The sequence below is a fragment of the Nematostella vectensis genome, chromosome 3 (assembly GCF_932526225.1).
Source record: "Nematostella vectensis chromosome 3, jaNemVect1.1, whole genome shotgun sequence".
Taxonomy (NCBI): Eukaryota; Metazoa; Cnidaria; class Anthozoa; order Actiniaria; family Edwardsiidae; genus Nematostella; species Nematostella vectensis.
The window spans coordinates 1,516,077-1,534,331 of record NC_064036.1 but is presented as its reverse complement, the minus strand read 5'-3'; the positions used below and the strand labels follow the sequence as shown (position 1 = coordinate 1,534,331).

General features: G+C 42.6%; 1 protein-coding gene across 2 annotated transcripts; it reads left to right on the top strand.

The window, feature by feature from the left end:
* The first annotated feature begins 65 nt into the window (after positions 1-65).
* On the top strand, positions 66-15,951 carry LOC5517049 (NAD kinase). Of its 2 annotated transcripts, XM_001636964.3 has the most exons (11): positions 66-264; positions 1,623-1,715; positions 5,424-5,553; positions 7,263-7,371; positions 8,599-8,681; positions 10,389-10,491; positions 11,009-11,112; positions 11,304-11,403; positions 11,930-12,087; positions 14,856-14,938; positions 15,142-15,951. In XM_001636964.3, exons 1-11 carry the CDS (start codon positions 173-175, stop codon positions 15,296-15,298), a joined length of 1,212 nt encoding a protein of 403 aa, XP_001637014.3. In that variant the 5' UTR covers positions 66-172; the 3' UTR covers positions 15,299-15,951. The 2 variants fall into 2 exon arrangements, with proteins under 2 accessions (XP_001637014.3, XP_032242820.2); XM_032386929.2 differs by lacking the exons at positions 66-264; positions 1,623-1,715 and adding an exon at positions 4,278-4,434.
* The last annotated feature ends 2,304 nt before the right edge of the window (positions 15,952-18,255 follow it).

Genomic DNA, 18,255 nt, shown 5'->3' with positions numbered 1-18,255 from the left:
CAAATGTTATTTGATAGTTATTCGGCCCCTTTTGGTATTCCTGTGGTGGCCTCCTTGCTGGCTCACCTGACCAGCGGCTTGAAAACATCAATATCAAATTATAGTGAAGAAGTCAGTTCCTTGTTCGATTCACGACTCGGTAAATTCCTTACTGGAAACACCACTACCAGCAATGGAAAACTTATTGAATGGTGTCGGGACAAGTATGGACGAAAGAGATTCGGTGACAGATCCTCGATCATGGAGAGCTGTACCGGATAAAAGGTGTACTTCGTTACGAGTTTTTCTTTGAATCATTTCAAAAGCTCTACTTGGACTCACTCTTACTTTGAGCAGCACAAAATAAATGAGTTAGTTCCAACTCTCAGCTCAGTCGCTTGGAAAAGGAGATCATTTTCTCGTTTTTTTATGTCTGCATAGTATCTAATGAACTTGAAGAATTTGTCTTGTTACACTTCGCTGTTTTTTTTATGTTTGATGGTTGATGGTTGGAGAAAAGATAAGCTTAAATGCCTAAATTTTTATGCTATTTGGCATCCAAACTGCTTGAGATTTCTAGCTTAAGTTTGATACCTCCAATCCCTCGAAAAACCTTTTATTTGTTTATTTGTTCTCTTATCACCGAAATTTGATTAGCATTTTAAAGGACACCGGCTGTGCATAATATGGCGTCCTTGATATGAATTTTCAATGTTATATTTTGTTGAAATGTTTGTTTACAGCGGTAAAAATGTTGTAAAAATACAGGCGTTTCGAGGCTACTGCATCTTCCTCAGTGTCTAAAAGCAACTGAAAGATCTGAATCTTTCAAACAAACATTTGAACAAAATATAACGTGAATTTCCAAGCGCTACCAGATCTAATCAACACGACGTTGATTTTTTACCAGTATGAATTATTAATGCTTTACAATTTTAAGTAAAATAACGCAAGCACTACTTTTTTATTATTTGCAGTGGCTATTCATACGGATCTGTATACTGACTTCGATTTTCTATTCGTATGGAAGTTTTAGTTTTTTGCTTTTTTCTTCGAATTAAAAAGCAAATTCTTATTGCCATAGATATGCTCAGGAGGCTTAATAAAGCATTAAAGGTTTTAAATATGGGATCATTTTATTCCGTGGTACATTATCGTACATCGGTTCATTATCGTAAGTGTTACAGATTCTGCCGCTCGATAATGTACCGAGGAATAAACACGTTTATTATTTAAGAATTTAGCATTTATTGATAGTGCAAGGTTGTTTTCTTTAGTCATGATTTCTTTCTTATTTTTAGCTTGAGTATCAGACGATTTTATTTTTTCTAAAGTTTGAGAGGAAAAATAGAACTATGCCTGACACAAAAACTGGATGCAATGCCTTCCACCCTCAAACCCTGGCTATGTTATTATTTGCCCTCCCAAAGCCAAAAGGAGGGTAACAGATTACTGGGAACAAAGTGATTAAGTGGAATCAAAAGTATTAAATCTAGAAACATTAATTTAGAGGTGGGACCTGCAAGTAGAAGAGGGATATAACAGATGTGTGGTGCCTCACACTCTCTTTTCTACAATAAACATGATCCATTTTCAGTTGATGTCTAGTGTGCAGTTCTCCTGACCCCTAACTTTTTTTCTAGATTGTCTTGTAGAAAGAGGTCTATCAATCCCCCAGAACCTATGCACAATTTCGGACGCAAGGGACATCTCTTAGAAGATGGTAGCCATGAGAGGTTAGTAGAGGTCACCTTGAAAATGACAAATATTTATGGACTTTGGATAGTGGCTGTTTAATATAGGTTCTACTGTGGTTAATCTACAACATGAGCATTTTGCTTCATCCTGGTATCAAACTTATCTTTGATGCTGAGAAAAAAATCTAAACCGTATAAGCTGTGTCCAATCTAAATAGTATTGCATGTCCTTTCTTATTTTCCCTCTGATCTGGCACTGCATGATACCCCCAAAGGGATAACAGAATCATTTACCTTCTCTATGTGATAGCAGTTGGCTGTTTAAACCTAAAATATAGGCAATCACCCCCAATCCACTTTTTATAGCCACCCCCTCCCCATGGATTTATTGCATATTATGTTGCTCAGAGGCAACTTGGGAAGTCTAGCAATTGCGCAGTTGTGGACAAGACGTCTTCCATGTTTGATTTACTCACCAAAAATTGAAGTATAGTATGCAATTCCCTCATTACTGTAAGTTTGTCCTGGCAATAATGTATTCATTGGTGCAGTACAGTTGTTTGTAAGGCAATTATAACTTAAAAATGAAAAGGGTAATTGTGTTTTTTAGCTGTTAGCTGTTTAGAATTTCCTTGGGATTTTCCTTGGGGTTGTTTAGCTATCCCTTTGGGTTGTTGAGCTTGATAGAGCCAATTCGGTCCAGTTTGCCCTGCCCCTTGTACTTGTTCTGTTGGGGGCTGTTAATACAGGCCTGGACTTGTGGAGTATTGCCACTTGTCAGGGCTGTAACAGGCTTAAAAATGCATGGGGGCAGGTAGTCTCCTTTGCAGCCATCACAGTCTTTGTCAGTATTATTTCCTATTATCTTAATGTTATCGATTTAGTGTATTGGATATGGAATCTGAAACCATTATTTCTTTACGCAGTGTGATTTCAAAGATGGGCGGTGTGATGGAGGGAATACTAAGTCGAGCCACCTTAAATAATCCAATCTAATGACCTTATAAATAAAAGTAAATAAGCGAAACTATTTCCTTGTTTAGAAACAAGAAGCGATTATTTTTTAATTTATTTTTTATTATTATTCCGATGCTTTCCGTTCTGTGTACAGTCTATTTCAGGCATTTTGTCACACTACAGCCTCCCGCTCAAGGTCTTGGAAATACTAAGTTAGCCATAATTATAGTTTGTTGTGAAACATAGCCTACTTGTAGGCTTTGACAGTTTTTTCCGGCCCGAAAACCCCGAAAACACGAAGTTCGCATACCATGGCCGCCATCTTGGATAACGCGATCCTTCTCCCCCTCCCCCTACGCCGCGCATTTTTCTCCCCCTCCCCCTGCTGATCGCGTTATCCAAGATCGCGGCCATGGTATGCGAACTTCGTGTTTTCGGGGTTTTCGTGCCGGAAAAACTATCAAAGCCTACAAGTAGGCTATGTGAAACAAGAAGCGATTGCTGTTTCTTTTATTTCGACGCTTTCCACTGTGGGTACAGACTATAATTTCGAGTATTTTTTTCACACTACGAACTCGCTTGGGTAACCGCTGATGTAGTATTTTCAAGGTAGCATTTTCTCGCTTTATTTAAAAAAAAATATATATTGCTACCCCTCATTTAGTCACTGTGTATTATAATAGGCGGTTGCTTGCTGTATCCTAAATCAAAAAGAATATTAATAGCTACCCCTCATTTAGTCACTGTGTATTATAATAGGCGGTTGCTTGCTGTATCCTAAATCAAAAAGAATATTAATAGCTACCCCTCATTTAGTCACTGTGTATTATAATAGGCGGTTGCTTGCTGTATCCTAAATCAAAAAGAATATTAATAGCTACTCCTCATTTAGTCACTGTGTATTATAATAGGCGGTTGCTTGCTGTATCCTAAATCAAAAAGAATATTAATAGCTACCCCTCATTTAGTCACTGTGTATTATAATAGGCGGTTGCTTGCTGTATCCTAAATCAAAAAGAATATTAATAGCTACCCCTCATTTAGTCACTGTGTATTATAATAGGCGGTTGCTTGCTGTATCCTAAATCAAAAAGAATATTAATAGCTACCCCTCATTTAGTCACTGTGTATTATAATAGACGGTTGCTTGCTGTATCCTAAATCAAAAAGAATATTAATAGCTACCCTTCATTTAGTCACTGTGTATTATAATAGGCGGTTGCTTGCTGTATCCTAAATCGAAAATAATATTAATAGCTACCCCTCATTTAGTCACTGTGTATTATAATAGGCGGTTGCTTGCTGTATCCTAAATCAAAAAGAATATTAATAGCTACCCCTCATTTAGTCACTGTGTATTATAATAGGCTGTTGCTTGCTGTATCCAAAATCAAAAAAAAATATATTAATAGCTACCCCTCATTTAGTCACTGTGTATTATAATAGGCGGTTGCTTGCTGTATCCTAAATAAAAAAAATATAAATAGCTACCCCTCATTTAGTCACTGTGTATTATAATAGGCGGTTGCTTGCTGTATCCGAAATGAGTCGTGGGTGGATGCCTGTACACAATACAAGGCGACGTGCTTGCTCAGGCCTAAAATATTGTCTTTTAGTAGCCCACAAAGACTAACTGATAAATCTGCATTTTGGGGTTTAAGGATTAGCTAGTATTTGTGAGCTTTTACGTGGAATATCGTGATAATATGTGACAAGAGAATATATGATTATATTATTTCTGTATGGGATAATAATTCCCATACTGAAAAGTGATAAAGATGCTGGAAAACAAAAATAACAGGTTAGTGGCACAAAAGTGTTGGCAAGATTTAAATCGGCAAGTTCTGGTTAGCTACAGCGTGATTTGCCGAGAAAAATACTAAAACATATTTGCCCTTTCAAGCCGTACTCCAGCCAACATATGAAATAATTTCGAAATGTTGCTGCAGGCTGATGGAACATTTCAAAACTCGTTCCAAAACTTAGCTGATATTTACTATGAATAAGAAAAAGTTAAAAAAAAGGATTTATCCTTGAATTACTTTTTTTTTTCATACAAACTTTAGGGAACAGCATAAGAAATCAACATCAAGAACCACATTACTCTAGTTCTAGCAGTGCAGATATGGCACACTCTCGGAACCCCGAAACGGTGATCACTATATGGCAAGATATTATTTCATTCCTTGCATTTATTTACGGCGTCTAATTTCTTTCTTTTTGGCAGTGACCGAGGAGGCCGAGTTTGCCGTTTTCTTCCTGATTTGAAATTATAATTATCTTTCTCCCGTTAAAGGGTGTTTTTGCATATCTCCTTACTTTCGCGTAAGTGCGTACAAGAAACAAACGAAAAAAAATATTGGAGCACTACTGCGAATCTCTGCTTGGAGAAGCGAATTTTTCTTGGGATTCATGTTTGAAAGGATGTCCTTTTTTCACTAAATTATTTTATGACATCAGTTATTTATCCAGGACAACCTAACACGTTATTTAGATACCTTGCAAACTCTATCTGAAACCCAGAACTCGACTTATTCGTGTTGGACCGATTTTAAACACTTCCACTTCACAGTTATTTGATTACCCCCATTAAAATATGAAATAAGCCCAAGAGCAATGGATATGCCTTTTTTTTCTTGTATAATTCCTTTTTTAGAGAGAATAAATTATCCAGTTTATTTCTTTTTACCGGTCCTGTTCTCTGTTTTCTATTTCTTTATTTTAGCTGTATGGTAGATCCGTTCTGAGCACAAACTAGCCTGGACTAAGCACGCTATTTCTTAATTTTAGCCGTATGGTAGATCCGTCTGAGCACAAGCTAGCCTGGACTAAGCCCGCTGCTCACGTCTTGATTGTGAAGAAGATCTTCGAGTGTAACATAACCTCCAAGTTCAAAGAGCTCTGCGCATGGCTGGTAGAGGTGTGTAATCCTTCTTGCACACCATGCACCACGGGCTCCCTGTGTTCCTACAATCCTTCTCGACCTCCCCCCCTTTTTTGCCTTTTGTCTTCCAGTGTATACTCCCTCTTTCCCTGGTTCTCTTCCCTACTCGGACTCCCTAATACTTTTATCCATGGGTTCCCTGTGTCATTATTTTTTCTTGGGCGAGTTCCCTGTTTTTATGCCTTCTGGAACCCACCATATTTGTGCCTTCTCACTTTGGCTCCCTGTGTATTGGTGGGAACTCTGTTTGTTTTCTTTCCTACTTTTGGCTCGCCATTGCGGCAATGGGACTGTTTGTGCGCGTGTAATGGGCTCCCTATGTAGTGTACTAACTTCCACCAGCTCTACTGGTGCGGAAGGCACTACAGAGCTAGGCTCCACATCAAGTGCCCCCTTGTGTGTATTGTTAGTAAGCACTGTCACTGAGGGTGGTCACTGCCAGAGGGTTTATTGCATCCTCAGTGGTTCTTTTGCGTCCCTTCGGTTCAGGTTAGTGTAATGCAGCTTGAAGAGACGGGACCTCCGGTTTAGTGTCCTTATCCGAAAAGACTGGAAACACGGGAGAATAACTTGTGACACAAATTCGAATCAAGGCATGAACCAGGAAAAATCCCCAGTCAAAGCCAGGATTCGAACCTGGCCCACAGCGGTGAGAGGCCGACGCGCTAACACACTAGGCCACCCGTGCTTCCATCCAGTAGTATTGTACTGTGTTACTTTCTACTTTGGGCTCGCCATTGCGGCAATGGGACTGTTTGTGCGCGTGTAATGGGCTCCCTTTGTAGTATTGTACTTTGTTACTTTCTACTTTGGGCTCGCCATTGCGGCGATGGGACTGTTTGTGCGCGTGTAATGGGCTCCCTGTGTAGTATTGTACTTTGTTACTTTCTACTTTGGGCTCGCCATTGCGGCAATGGGACTGTTTGTGCGCGTGTAATGGTCTCCCTTTGTAGAATTGTACTGTGTTACTTTCTACTTTGGGCTCGCCATTGCGGCAATGGGACTGTTTGTGCGCGTGTAATGGGCTCCCTTTGTAGTATTGTACTTTGTTACTTTCTACTTTGGGCTCGCCATTGCGGCGATGGGACTGTTTGTGCGCGTGTAATGGGCTCCCTGTGTAGTATTGTACTTTGTTACTTTCTACTTTGGGCTCGCCATTGCGGCAATGGGACTGTTTGTGCGCGTGTAATGGTCTCCCTTTGTAGAATTGTACTGTGTTACTTTCTACTTTGGGCTCGCCATTGCGGCAATGGGACTGTTTGTGCGCGTGTAATGGGCTCCCTGTGTAGTATTGTACTGTGTTACTTTCTACTTTGGGCTCGCCATTGCGGCAATGGGACTGTTTGTGCGCGTGTAATGGGCTCCCTTTGTAGTATTTTACTTTGTTACTTTCTACTTTGGGCTCGCCATTGCGGCAATGGGACTGTTTGTGCGCGTGTAATGGGCTCCCTGTGTAGTATTGTACTGTGTTACTTTCTAGTTTGGGCTCACCATTGCGGCAATGGGACTGTTTGTGCGCGTGTAATGGGCTCCCTGTGTAGTATTGTACTGTGTTACTCTCTGCTTTGGGCTCGCCATTGCGGCAATGTGCCATCGTTTTATTGTTTGTGTGCGTTTTATGGGCTTCCTGTGTTTTTGATGCATGAACATTGTTTGTTCTGATTGCGCATGTGAACTGGCTGTAGGAGCGTCAAATGGTAGTCCACGTGGAAGCGTCGTTAACGGATGAGCCCGCAGTCATAAATGATGACAGCTTTGTAAATGTGTGGAGGAAACTTGTTACGTTCAAAGAGGGTAAATATAAAATGAATGTGTTTTTATAGTGTTAGGGAGAACGTGTAGGTTTACTGCAGCTTTCATAGTAGTCTTCTTAGGTGGTTCGCATCATTTCTTCACGAAAGATCCCAAGTCACACGCATTGGTACTACGCTTTCCCGCTCACAAACCTTAAGGGGTGGCATTCCACAGGGGATTAAATTAGGCCCCATACTCTTTGCAGTTATGGTTAACGCGCTGGTGAATTCCTGGGGTCCTCGTGTGAAATATGTTGACGACTTAACGGTCCTTGAGATCGTCCCGAGGAACTCGCCTTCTTTATTGAATCATTTAGTTGACGACATCAATTTGTTCGCACACCAGAATAACATGCGCCTCAACCCACGTAAATGCAAAACCATGACTGTTGACTTTCTTCACTACAATAGTTGCGTGCCAAGGCCCATCGCTGTCGGAGGATCTCAGATTGAACAAGTAGCCAGTTTTAAGCTACTCGGGGTTCATATTTCAGATGATCTAACATGGGATGCGCATGCTTGCGTTGTCAAGAAAGCCAACAGACGATTGTATGCAATTCGCCAACTAAAAAAGTGTGGTGTTCCACCTTCTGAAATCATAAAAGCTTACTGCGCGCTCATAAGATCTTCCACCGAGTATGCATCGGTTGTTTTTGCCGGTCTTCCTAAGTATTTGTGTAACTCATTAGAAAACATCCAAAAGAGAGCCATAGCCATAATTTGGCCTGATGTACCATATTTGGTGCTCTCGTTAGAGCTAACTTAACAACTTTAGAGCAGAGACGGTTAGAGAAATGTGCCAACTTTGTAAAACAAACCAAACCGGACAATCTCATCTTTCCGCTTGTCAATAACAGAGTCGTTCACTCGACTAATAACACGTGTCTGAGGTCTGGAAGAAATTCCCACCCAATGATTGTAAGCACCGATAGATTCAAAAATTTTGTAACTGTAAAATTTCAAGTATAAGTGTTTTTTTCTTTTTCTAAATGCGCAAATTGCCTGTAATTCAGCTCTTAACTGCTAGAGGCATCAATAAACAATATTATATTATTATATTATGCATGTCTGTATAGATTTTGCTATCTTAGTTTGATTCTTGTGCATTTTCTATAGTCCGTATCGTCTGTGCAGCGGGTTTTCCCCATTTTCTAGATGAAAGAAAATGTTCCAAATGGGTGGAAATCAATGCTTTCCTAAATAATTACTTATTTTGACGTGGTTGCAGGCGAGAATCTCGAAGATCAAATTGATTTTATCATCTGTCTCGGTGGTGACGGGACGCTTCTTCACGTCTCTACACTCTTTCAGGTTTGTAATTGCACAATTACTTGTGTGCATTTGTAATTGCACAATTACTTGTGTGCGTTTGTAATTGCACAATTACTCGTGTGCGTTTGTGAGTGCCTCGGTTTAATGCTTAATGCCGCATTTTCACCAGTTTACTTCCGGTCGATTACGTAACAATCTCCGATGATTTTTAACGGAAAACGCGAAAAATATTTCAAAATATTGAAAGCATTGTGTATATTGGAAGTTTTTTTGAGAATGTGATTGATAATTTAGAGCGGATAGCCTGTTTAATATGTCGGATTTTAATAGATTCTTTTGTTTTTTAAACTGGTGACAATGCGGCTTTAAAGATGGGCGTGCAGAAAAGGAAGAGGCGTTTGCTTGCACGTGTATTGGTTTCCATGTCTTTGTACAAATGGCAATCAGCAAATGGCTGCTCTGCTATCTGTAAAAACCAAGGGAATCGTCTAATTTCTACTAAATGATGGAATATAGGTCAGAAATATCTTATGACGAGGAAACCTTTAACAACGCCGCACCGCGATACCAAAACGCGCTGAGGAAAAGCGGCTATAACTACCTGCTCAAGTTCCAGCCAAGAGCACATAGGCCTGATGCGCAACGACGCAATAGACAAAGGAACATTATTTGGTATAATCCACCTTTTAACAAAAACGTAAGCACAAATATAGGCAGAAAATTCCTTAAGTTAGTTGATAAGTCTTTTCCCGCTAGCAGCACCCTTAGGAAAATCTTCAACAGGAACACGCTTAAGATTAGCTATAGCTGTATGCCAAATGTAAAACAATTAATCGATGGGCACAATAAGATCATTTTGAATAGAAGGGGCAACGAGCAGGTGGAGGACCATAGGAAATGTAATTGTAGGAAAAGGGAAGAATGTCCTTTAAACGGGGAATGCCTTGAAAAATAGATAGTTTACCAAGCTAGAGTAGACAGGGGACAAATACGAAACGTATGTAGGTCTAACAGTAAACGAGTTTAAGACAAGATGGAGAAATCACGCTTCTTCATTTAGAATTGAAAGTAGGAGAAACGAGACGGAATTGAGTAAGCACATATGGCAGTTAAAAGATAGGAGAATCAATTACACAGTAAGTTGGAAGATAATAGCTAGAGCAAAGGCATACTCTAAGGAAAGTAAGAGATGTAATTTATACACTACAGAGAAACATTTTATAATTATAAAGCCAGAGATGGCCACACTTAACAAGCGGAACGAACTGGTTTCCACATATAGGCAACAACGCAAATTCATTCTAAAGTTCGGTAATTATTAGGCGATTTAAACGGTACGCGCATACAGCGCGCACTGTTTGTAACGGCTTTTCAATTCATGCACATTTTACGTAGATAAACCTTGATGTCATTGAATGTTAGTTCAACTGAGGAGTAGACTAACGGCAACGTTGGTCTACGGAACAAGTTTGTATTAAACTGCATTAAATGCACTGAGTGTCCAAGAATTGTATATATATATATATATATACTTTAACTAAACTTCTTTATTAAATAATGATAAACAGAAGAAGCAGCTCGTCATAGAATTACTTCTTGTTATTTGCCATTTACACTGACAAAGTTTTTTTTATTTTAAAAAATCACAAATTTTTAAATTTCCGCGTCGAGATGAATACGATCTTTCGTGGTCATACCCTAACTTGCAGTAATATAGTTGATGTTTTTTTCTCTGTTCCGACACAGGAGAGCTGCCCGCCAGTTTTGGCATTTCATCTGGGATCACTCGGATTTCTAACCTCCTTCAGATTTGATAGATTTCGGGAGCACGTCACAAAGGTTTTGGATGGTAAGTAAACTGTGGTCCGTAGAGTGCCTTAAAACAGTAAGACAAAAACCCAAACCCTGGGTTTCCGAGAAGGCTCTCTAGCGTTGATATAAAGTTTATTTAGGTTATATTAATTGGAGCGCATTTAAAGAATATGTAAAGTCTTGCAGTGATATTTTTATTACAGAAAGGTGTTTGCCTTGGAACTGCTTTTCTTTTCCCACTGCTGGGAACAAGTAACATTGGTTAAAAGGCACATAAAGCTTCCAAAGAAACCAATCGAGTAAGCTAGCTGGCCACAAAAAAAATAATAAAAAATAAAGATAGATAGATCTAACAGATAAACAGATATTTAGATATCAAATGGTCGCTCCCTTATTGTCTGCTAAGGAGAATATTTTTCTGTATCAACTTGTATTTACAATGATTTGTTTTATACTATACACATATTGTTATACTTGTATCAATGCAATGTTTTAGAAGAAGCACAATTCACACTGTAACACTTGTTTCGCTTGCATGTTTTATTTTATGCCAGGGCACGCCAGGCTGACATTAAGAAGTAGACTGCGTTGTATCATAACTAAGTACCACACGGACAGCAACGAGAATTGCAAAACACCAAACATGCAGAGATACACGGTAAGGCTAAACCCACCAACTATAAAACACCTTTTAAAGACACGATCTTTTCCTGTTAGTTGCAGTGCCAGTGAAAGTATTTTTCAAATCATCATGTGGCTTTTGGCATTCTTGTCTATAATGGCCTAATAGCACAAAGTTAAATATTGATTTATTTGTTAATTGCTTCTTTCACTGCTACCTTTTTTCAGGTTCTGAATGAGGTTGTCATAGACCGTGGCCAATCTCCTTACCTCAGTAACCTGGAGGTATACTGTAACGATTATCACATCACCTCAGTCCAGGGTGACGGTTAGTAATAGCCTTATCATTTGAGTCAAGAGTAAAGCCTGCTTGTAGGCTTTGATAATTTTTCCGGCACGAAAACCCCGAAAACACGGAGTTCACATAACTTGGCCGCCATCTTGGGTAATGCGCTCTGCAGATGGAGATGGCACATGGTATGTGAACTCTGAGTTTTCGGGGTTCTCGTGCTGGAAAAACTATCAAAGCCTACAGGTAGGCTATCAAGAGTTCATCCTTCTCTTTTCCCTTTTTTATCGATGAAGCTAATCAGACGCAATATTTAGAGATTTTTTTGCAAGATTTTTTTTAGAATTTTTTGCAAGAATATTTTTGGGATTAAAAAGGACCACAACTAAATAAACGGATCAATATTTGCTCTCTTTTGCACTAATTCATTCCAGTGTCTTTTTGTTTCTATTTTTCACGGTTCTGCGGTTTTTAGACTTTTACACAACATTGTTATAAAGCAAACAATGCTAGGGAAAGAGTTCATTCAAACGCTCCTATCACTAAAGCTCTGGCTCGTTCTTAGGCCTGATCATCTCCACACCAACTGGCAGCACAGCATACGCAGTTGCCGCTGGAGCATCGATGGTGCACCCAACTGTACCAGCCATACTCATCACCCCCATCTGCCCTCATTCGCTGTCATTTCGCCCTATCGTCCTACCTGCAGGAGTGGAGATTAAGGTGCCATTACGCCCTCCTGTTACAACCCATTCCCTGATCTCCCCCTCTTATCAAAGATACGGGAACACTACTCTCTTACTCATCACCCCTTTTCCCCAACGCGCCTTTTCTCCACCCTGCCCTCCATCCCCAGTCTGCCCTCACATGCTACTCATCTTAAGGTACCTTACCTATAACCCCCCCCCTCCCCCAACACACACACACACCCTCCTTCCCCAGTCTGCCCTCACATGCTACTCATCTTAAGGTACCTTACCTACAACCCCCCCCCTCCCCCAACACACACACACACCCTCCATCCCCAGTCTGCCCTCACATGCTACTCATCTTAAGGTACCTTACCTACAACCCCCCCCCCTCCCCCAACACACACACACACCCTCCTTCCCCAGTCTGCCCTCACATGCTACTCATCTTAAGGTACCTTACCTACAACCCCTCCCCTCCCCCAACACACACACGCACCCTCCTTCCCCAGTCTGCCCTCACATGCTACTCATCTTAAGGTACCCCACCTACAACCCCCCCCCTCCCCCAACACACACACACACCCTCCTTCCGCAGTCTGCCCTCACATGCTACTCATCTTAAGGTACCTTACCTACAACCCCCCCCTCCCCCAACACACACACACACCCTCCATCCCCAGTCTGCCCTCACATGCTACTCATCTTAAGGTACCCCACCTACAACCCCCCTCTCCCCCAACACACACACGCACCCTCCTTCCCCAGTCTGCCCTCACATGCTACTCATCTTAAGGTACCTTACCTACAACCCCCCCCCTCCCCCAACACACACACACACCCTCCATCCCCAGTCTGCCCTCACATGCTACTCATCTTAAGGTACCTTACCTACAACCCCCCCCCCCTCCCCCAACACACACACGCACCCTCCTTCCCCAGTCTGCCCTCACATGCTACTCATCTTAAGGTACCTTACCTACAACCCCCCCCCCCCTCCCCCAACACACACACGCACCCTCCTTCCCCAGTCTGCCCTCACATGCTACTCATCTTAAGGTACCTTACCTACAACCCCCCCCCTCCCCCAACACACACACACACCCTCCATCCCCAGTCTGCCCTCACATGCTACTCATCTTAAGGTACCCCACCTACAACCCCCCCTCCCCCAACACACACACGCACCCTCCTTCCCCAGTCTGCCCTCACATGCTACTCATCTTAAGGTACCCCACCTACAACCCCCCCCTCCCCCAACACACACACGCACCCTCCTTCCCCAGTCTGCCCTCACATGCTACTCATCTTAAGGTACCCCACCTACAACCCCCCCCTCCCCCAACACACACACACACACCCTCCATCCCCAGTCTGCCCTCACATGCTACTCATCTTAAGGTACCTTACCTACAACCCCCCCCCCCTCCCCCAACACACACACGCACCCTCCTTCCCCAGTCTGCCCTCACATGCTACTCATCTTAAGGTACCTTACCTACAACCCCCCCTCCCCCAACACACACACACACCCTCCATCCCCAGTCTGCCCTCACATGCTACTCATCTTAAGGTACCCCACCTACAACCCCCCCCTCCCCCAACACACACACGCACCCTCCTTCCCCAGTCTGCCCTCACATGCTACTCATCTTAAGGTACCCCACCTACAACCCCCCCCCTCCCCCAACACACACACGCACCCTCCTTCCCCAGTCTGCCCTCACATGCTACTCATCTTAAGGTACCCCACCTACAACCCCCCCCTCCCCCAACACACACACACACACCCTCCATCCCCAGTCTGCCCTCACATGCTACTCATCTTAAGGTACCCCACCTACAACCCCCCCCTCCCCCAACACACACACGCACCCTCCTTCCCCAGTCTGCCCTCACATGCTACTCATCTTAAGGTACCTTACCTACAACCCCCCCCCTCCCCCAACACACACACACACCCTCCATCCCCAGTCTGCCCTCACATGCTACTCATCTTAAGGTACCTTACCTACAACCCCCCCCCCCTCCCCCAACACACACACGCACCCTCCTTCCCCAGTCTGCCCTCACATGCTACTCATCTTAAGGTACCTTACCTACAACCCCCCCCCCCCTCCCCCAACACACACACACACCCTCCATCCCCAGTCTGCCCTCACATGCTACTCATCTTAAGGTACCCCACCTACAACCCCCCCCCTCCCCCAACACACACACGCACCCTCCTTCCCCAGTCTGCCCTCACATGCTACTCATCTTAAGGTACCCCACCTACAACCCCCCCCTCCCCCAACACACACACGCACCCTCCTTCCCCAGTCTGCCCTCACATGCTACTCATCTTAAGGTACCCCACCTACAACCCCCCCCCCTCCCCCAACACACACACACACCCTCCTTCCCCAGTCTGTATTCAGTCACACGTTTGCCATTTTACCATATCAAATTGCCTGTTTTTGATTGCTTGTTTTGGATTGGGCATACAAAACAAATATATATATATATATAAAATGATGGTTGAAGGCTTTCATAGAAAGTGCTCAATACTCGAAAGTAGAGCGGTGTATAGTGTTAGTTTGAGAAAAATACAAACTACATAGGTTTCCCTACAGGTCTGTTTCGTGGTTGCCCACTCATCAGGGGATATATATATATTTAATCTTATCCACATCACTGACCGTGCGCTGTAATAGTTGACGCTTTGTAGATCGTTTTGGATTGGAGATACAGTATATATATTTAATGTTCTAATCTGATCCACATTACTGACCGTGCGCTGTAATGGTTGACGCTTTGTAGATCGTAGTTAGTCTCGAGAGTCGCAATACGGCCTGGGCATCCTTCGATGGACGAAATCGGCAAGAACTCGATTTGGGAGAGAGGTAATGCTGCTTACCTTTTTTAATTCTTTTGTGTATGTTTTAAACAAAAAAAAAAAAACGTTCTGTGCACTATGTATCCTTCAGAACACTTCTACGTATTTTTATTCTGGTGTTGTATCATGTTGTGTTTTTTTCTTTCCAGCCGCCTTTACAATAATATATTGCTGTAGTTATCCTGATAAGTTTTTATCACCCTATTGCAGTATTCGTATCACAACTTCCGTTTTCCCTGTGCCTTCAATCAACTGCGTCAACCAGGTCACTGATTGGTTCACGAGCCTCGCCGAGTGTCTTCACTGGAATGTACGCGAACAACAACAAAGCTTGTCCCTTAACAGCGTACGCTTAAAACAACAATAATGTTTAACAGGAGGAGCATTGAAAGTCACCATGATTTTAGAGGAAATATGTTATCGATAACATTATAAAAATGGCGAATTTATGAGTTTTTAGATTTTTACCTATGGTAGCTTCTCAGCTCAGCTCATGGTCAATCCTTTGGTTTACTATTCGGTCATAGATCTTCGCCTTTTTATGCTGAAGGCTTGGTCGAGGTTTACATATTCATTTTTTATACAAAAACCTAGTCAACTAACTTTCGATGACGAATTTGTTTTTAGCAACGTGCTATAAATGCTAGTGAAGTATGTATATGTTTATGAAAACAGCCCTCATTAGGAAAGTCGATTTTTGTAAACCAGGCGACTGTCTACCAAAGCAAACGGTTCTGGACATTCCAAGTTAAGGGGGGGGGGGGGGGCTTATATTGTGTTAGGATCATCAATGGGTTCTGTACACATGCACAGGAGAAACACGAGTGTAGCGGAAGCCCATCGGATTTATTTGTTGAACTGAATTGTAAATAGACAATGGCTAATATGTACTTATATAAGAATGACAATTGATGTATATTGGAGGCGAATGCAAGAATAAGATAATCAACTTATCAAGGATATGGAAGTTACCATTTTATCTCGCCTGTCGGACATTGTAAATATATACACTTGAAATCCCCACGACGAATATTCTTTTTATACAATTATTGATATATAAATGGCTATATACATGTATTAATGCGAATAAGCGGGTTTTATATTTTAAAATTATTTTCTTCGCTACCCGCTCGCACCTCTCATGACCCAATACAAACTACGCGCACCTCTTATGACCCAATACAAACTACGCGCACCTCTCATGACCTAATACAAACTACGCGTACCTCTCATGACCCAATACAAACTACGCGCACCTTTCATGACCCAATACAAAATACGCGCACCTCTCATGACCTAATACAAACTACGCGCACCTCTCATGACCCAATACAAACTACGCGCACCTTTCATGACCCAATACAAACTATGCGCACCTCTTATGACCTAATACAAACTACGCGCACCTCTCATGACCCAATACAAACTACGCGCACCTCTCATGACCCAATACAAACTACACGCACCTCTCATGATCCAATACAAACTACGCGCACCTCTCATGACCCAATACAAACTATGCGCACCTCTCATGACCTAATACAAACTACGCGCACCTCTCATGACCTAATACAAACTACGTGCACCTCTCATGACCCAATACAAACTACGCGCACCTCTCATGACCTAATACGAACTACGCGCACCTCTCATGACCCAATACAAACTACGCGCACCTCTCATGACCTAATACAAACTACGCGCACCTCTCACGACCCAATACAAACTACGCTCACCTCTCATGACCCAATACAAACTACGCGCACCTCTCATGACCCAATACAAACTACGCGCACCTCTCATGACCTAATACAAACTACGCACACACCTCTCATGATCTAATATAAACTGACAATTAGGTCATAAGTAAATCAAGACAAATCTAGTAGTTAAAGTTAGATTTATTTTAGATATACTTTGAGTTTTTTTTCTTTTTTTCTAAAAATAGCGTAGTTATACAATAGGAACACTTTGACAGTCAATATGTATTGACCCATTGTGCATTTGAAATGCCTATTGGAACATAATTGATTTTTAAATCAACCTTATTTACACTGCTATTGGTGCGTTATTCTGTGTTGGATTGAAATTTTCTGCGACCTAAGGTCTTCAATATTCCAGATGTGTCTTCACATTACCACGCGTTCTGAAACGGATAGACCACAAATAAGTAATTGAGTATTCTTATGTTTCAGCGAAGTGGAACCATACACAGCCGGCCTATTTACTACACACTAGCCAGATACACACTGGAGCATGCACTAAAACACTGCATCACACAAGCTGTACCTAGGGACCACCTACACATGAACCATGTAATAACACACTACACCACACAAGCTGTACCTAGGGACCACCTACACATGAACCATGTACTAACACACTACACCACACAAGCTGTACCTAGGGACCTCCTACAGAGTGAGCCATGTACTAACATACTACACCACACAAGCTGTACCTAGGGACCTCCTACAGAGTGAGCCATGTACTAACATACTACACCACACAAGCTGTACCTAGGGACCACCTGCACAATGAGCCATGCACGAACACACTGCACCACACAAGCTGTACCTAGGGACCACCTGCACAGTGAGCCATGTACTAACACACTGCACCACACAAGCTGTACCTAGGGACCACCTGCACAATGAGCCATGCACTAACACACTGCATCACACAAGCTGTACCTAGGGACCACCTGCACAGTGAGCCATGCACTAACACACTGCACCACACAAGCTGTACCTAGGGACCACCTGCACAGTTAGCCATGCACTAACACACTGCACCACACAAGCTGTACCCAAGGACCACCTGCACAGTGAGCCATGCACTAACACACTTCACCACACAAACTGTACCTAGGGACCACCTGCACAATGAGCCATGCACTAACACACTGCATCACACAAGCTGTACCTAGGGACCACCTGCACAGTGAGCCATGCACTAACACACTGCACCACACAAGCTGTACCTAGGGACCACCTGCACAGTGCGCCATGCACTAACACACTGCACCACACAAGCTGTACCTAGGGACCACCTGCACAGTGAGCCATGCACTAACACACTGCACCACCCAAGCTGTACCAAGGGACAACTTGCACAGCGAGCCATACTCTTATACTGCAGCACACAAGCTGTACCTAGGGACCACCTGCACAGTGAGCCATGCACTACCACACTGCACCACACAAGCTGTAGCTAGGTACCACCTGCACAGTGAGCCATGCACTAACACACTGCACCACCCAAGCTGTACCAAGGGACAACTTGCACAGCGAGCCATACTCTTATACTGCAGCACACAAGCTG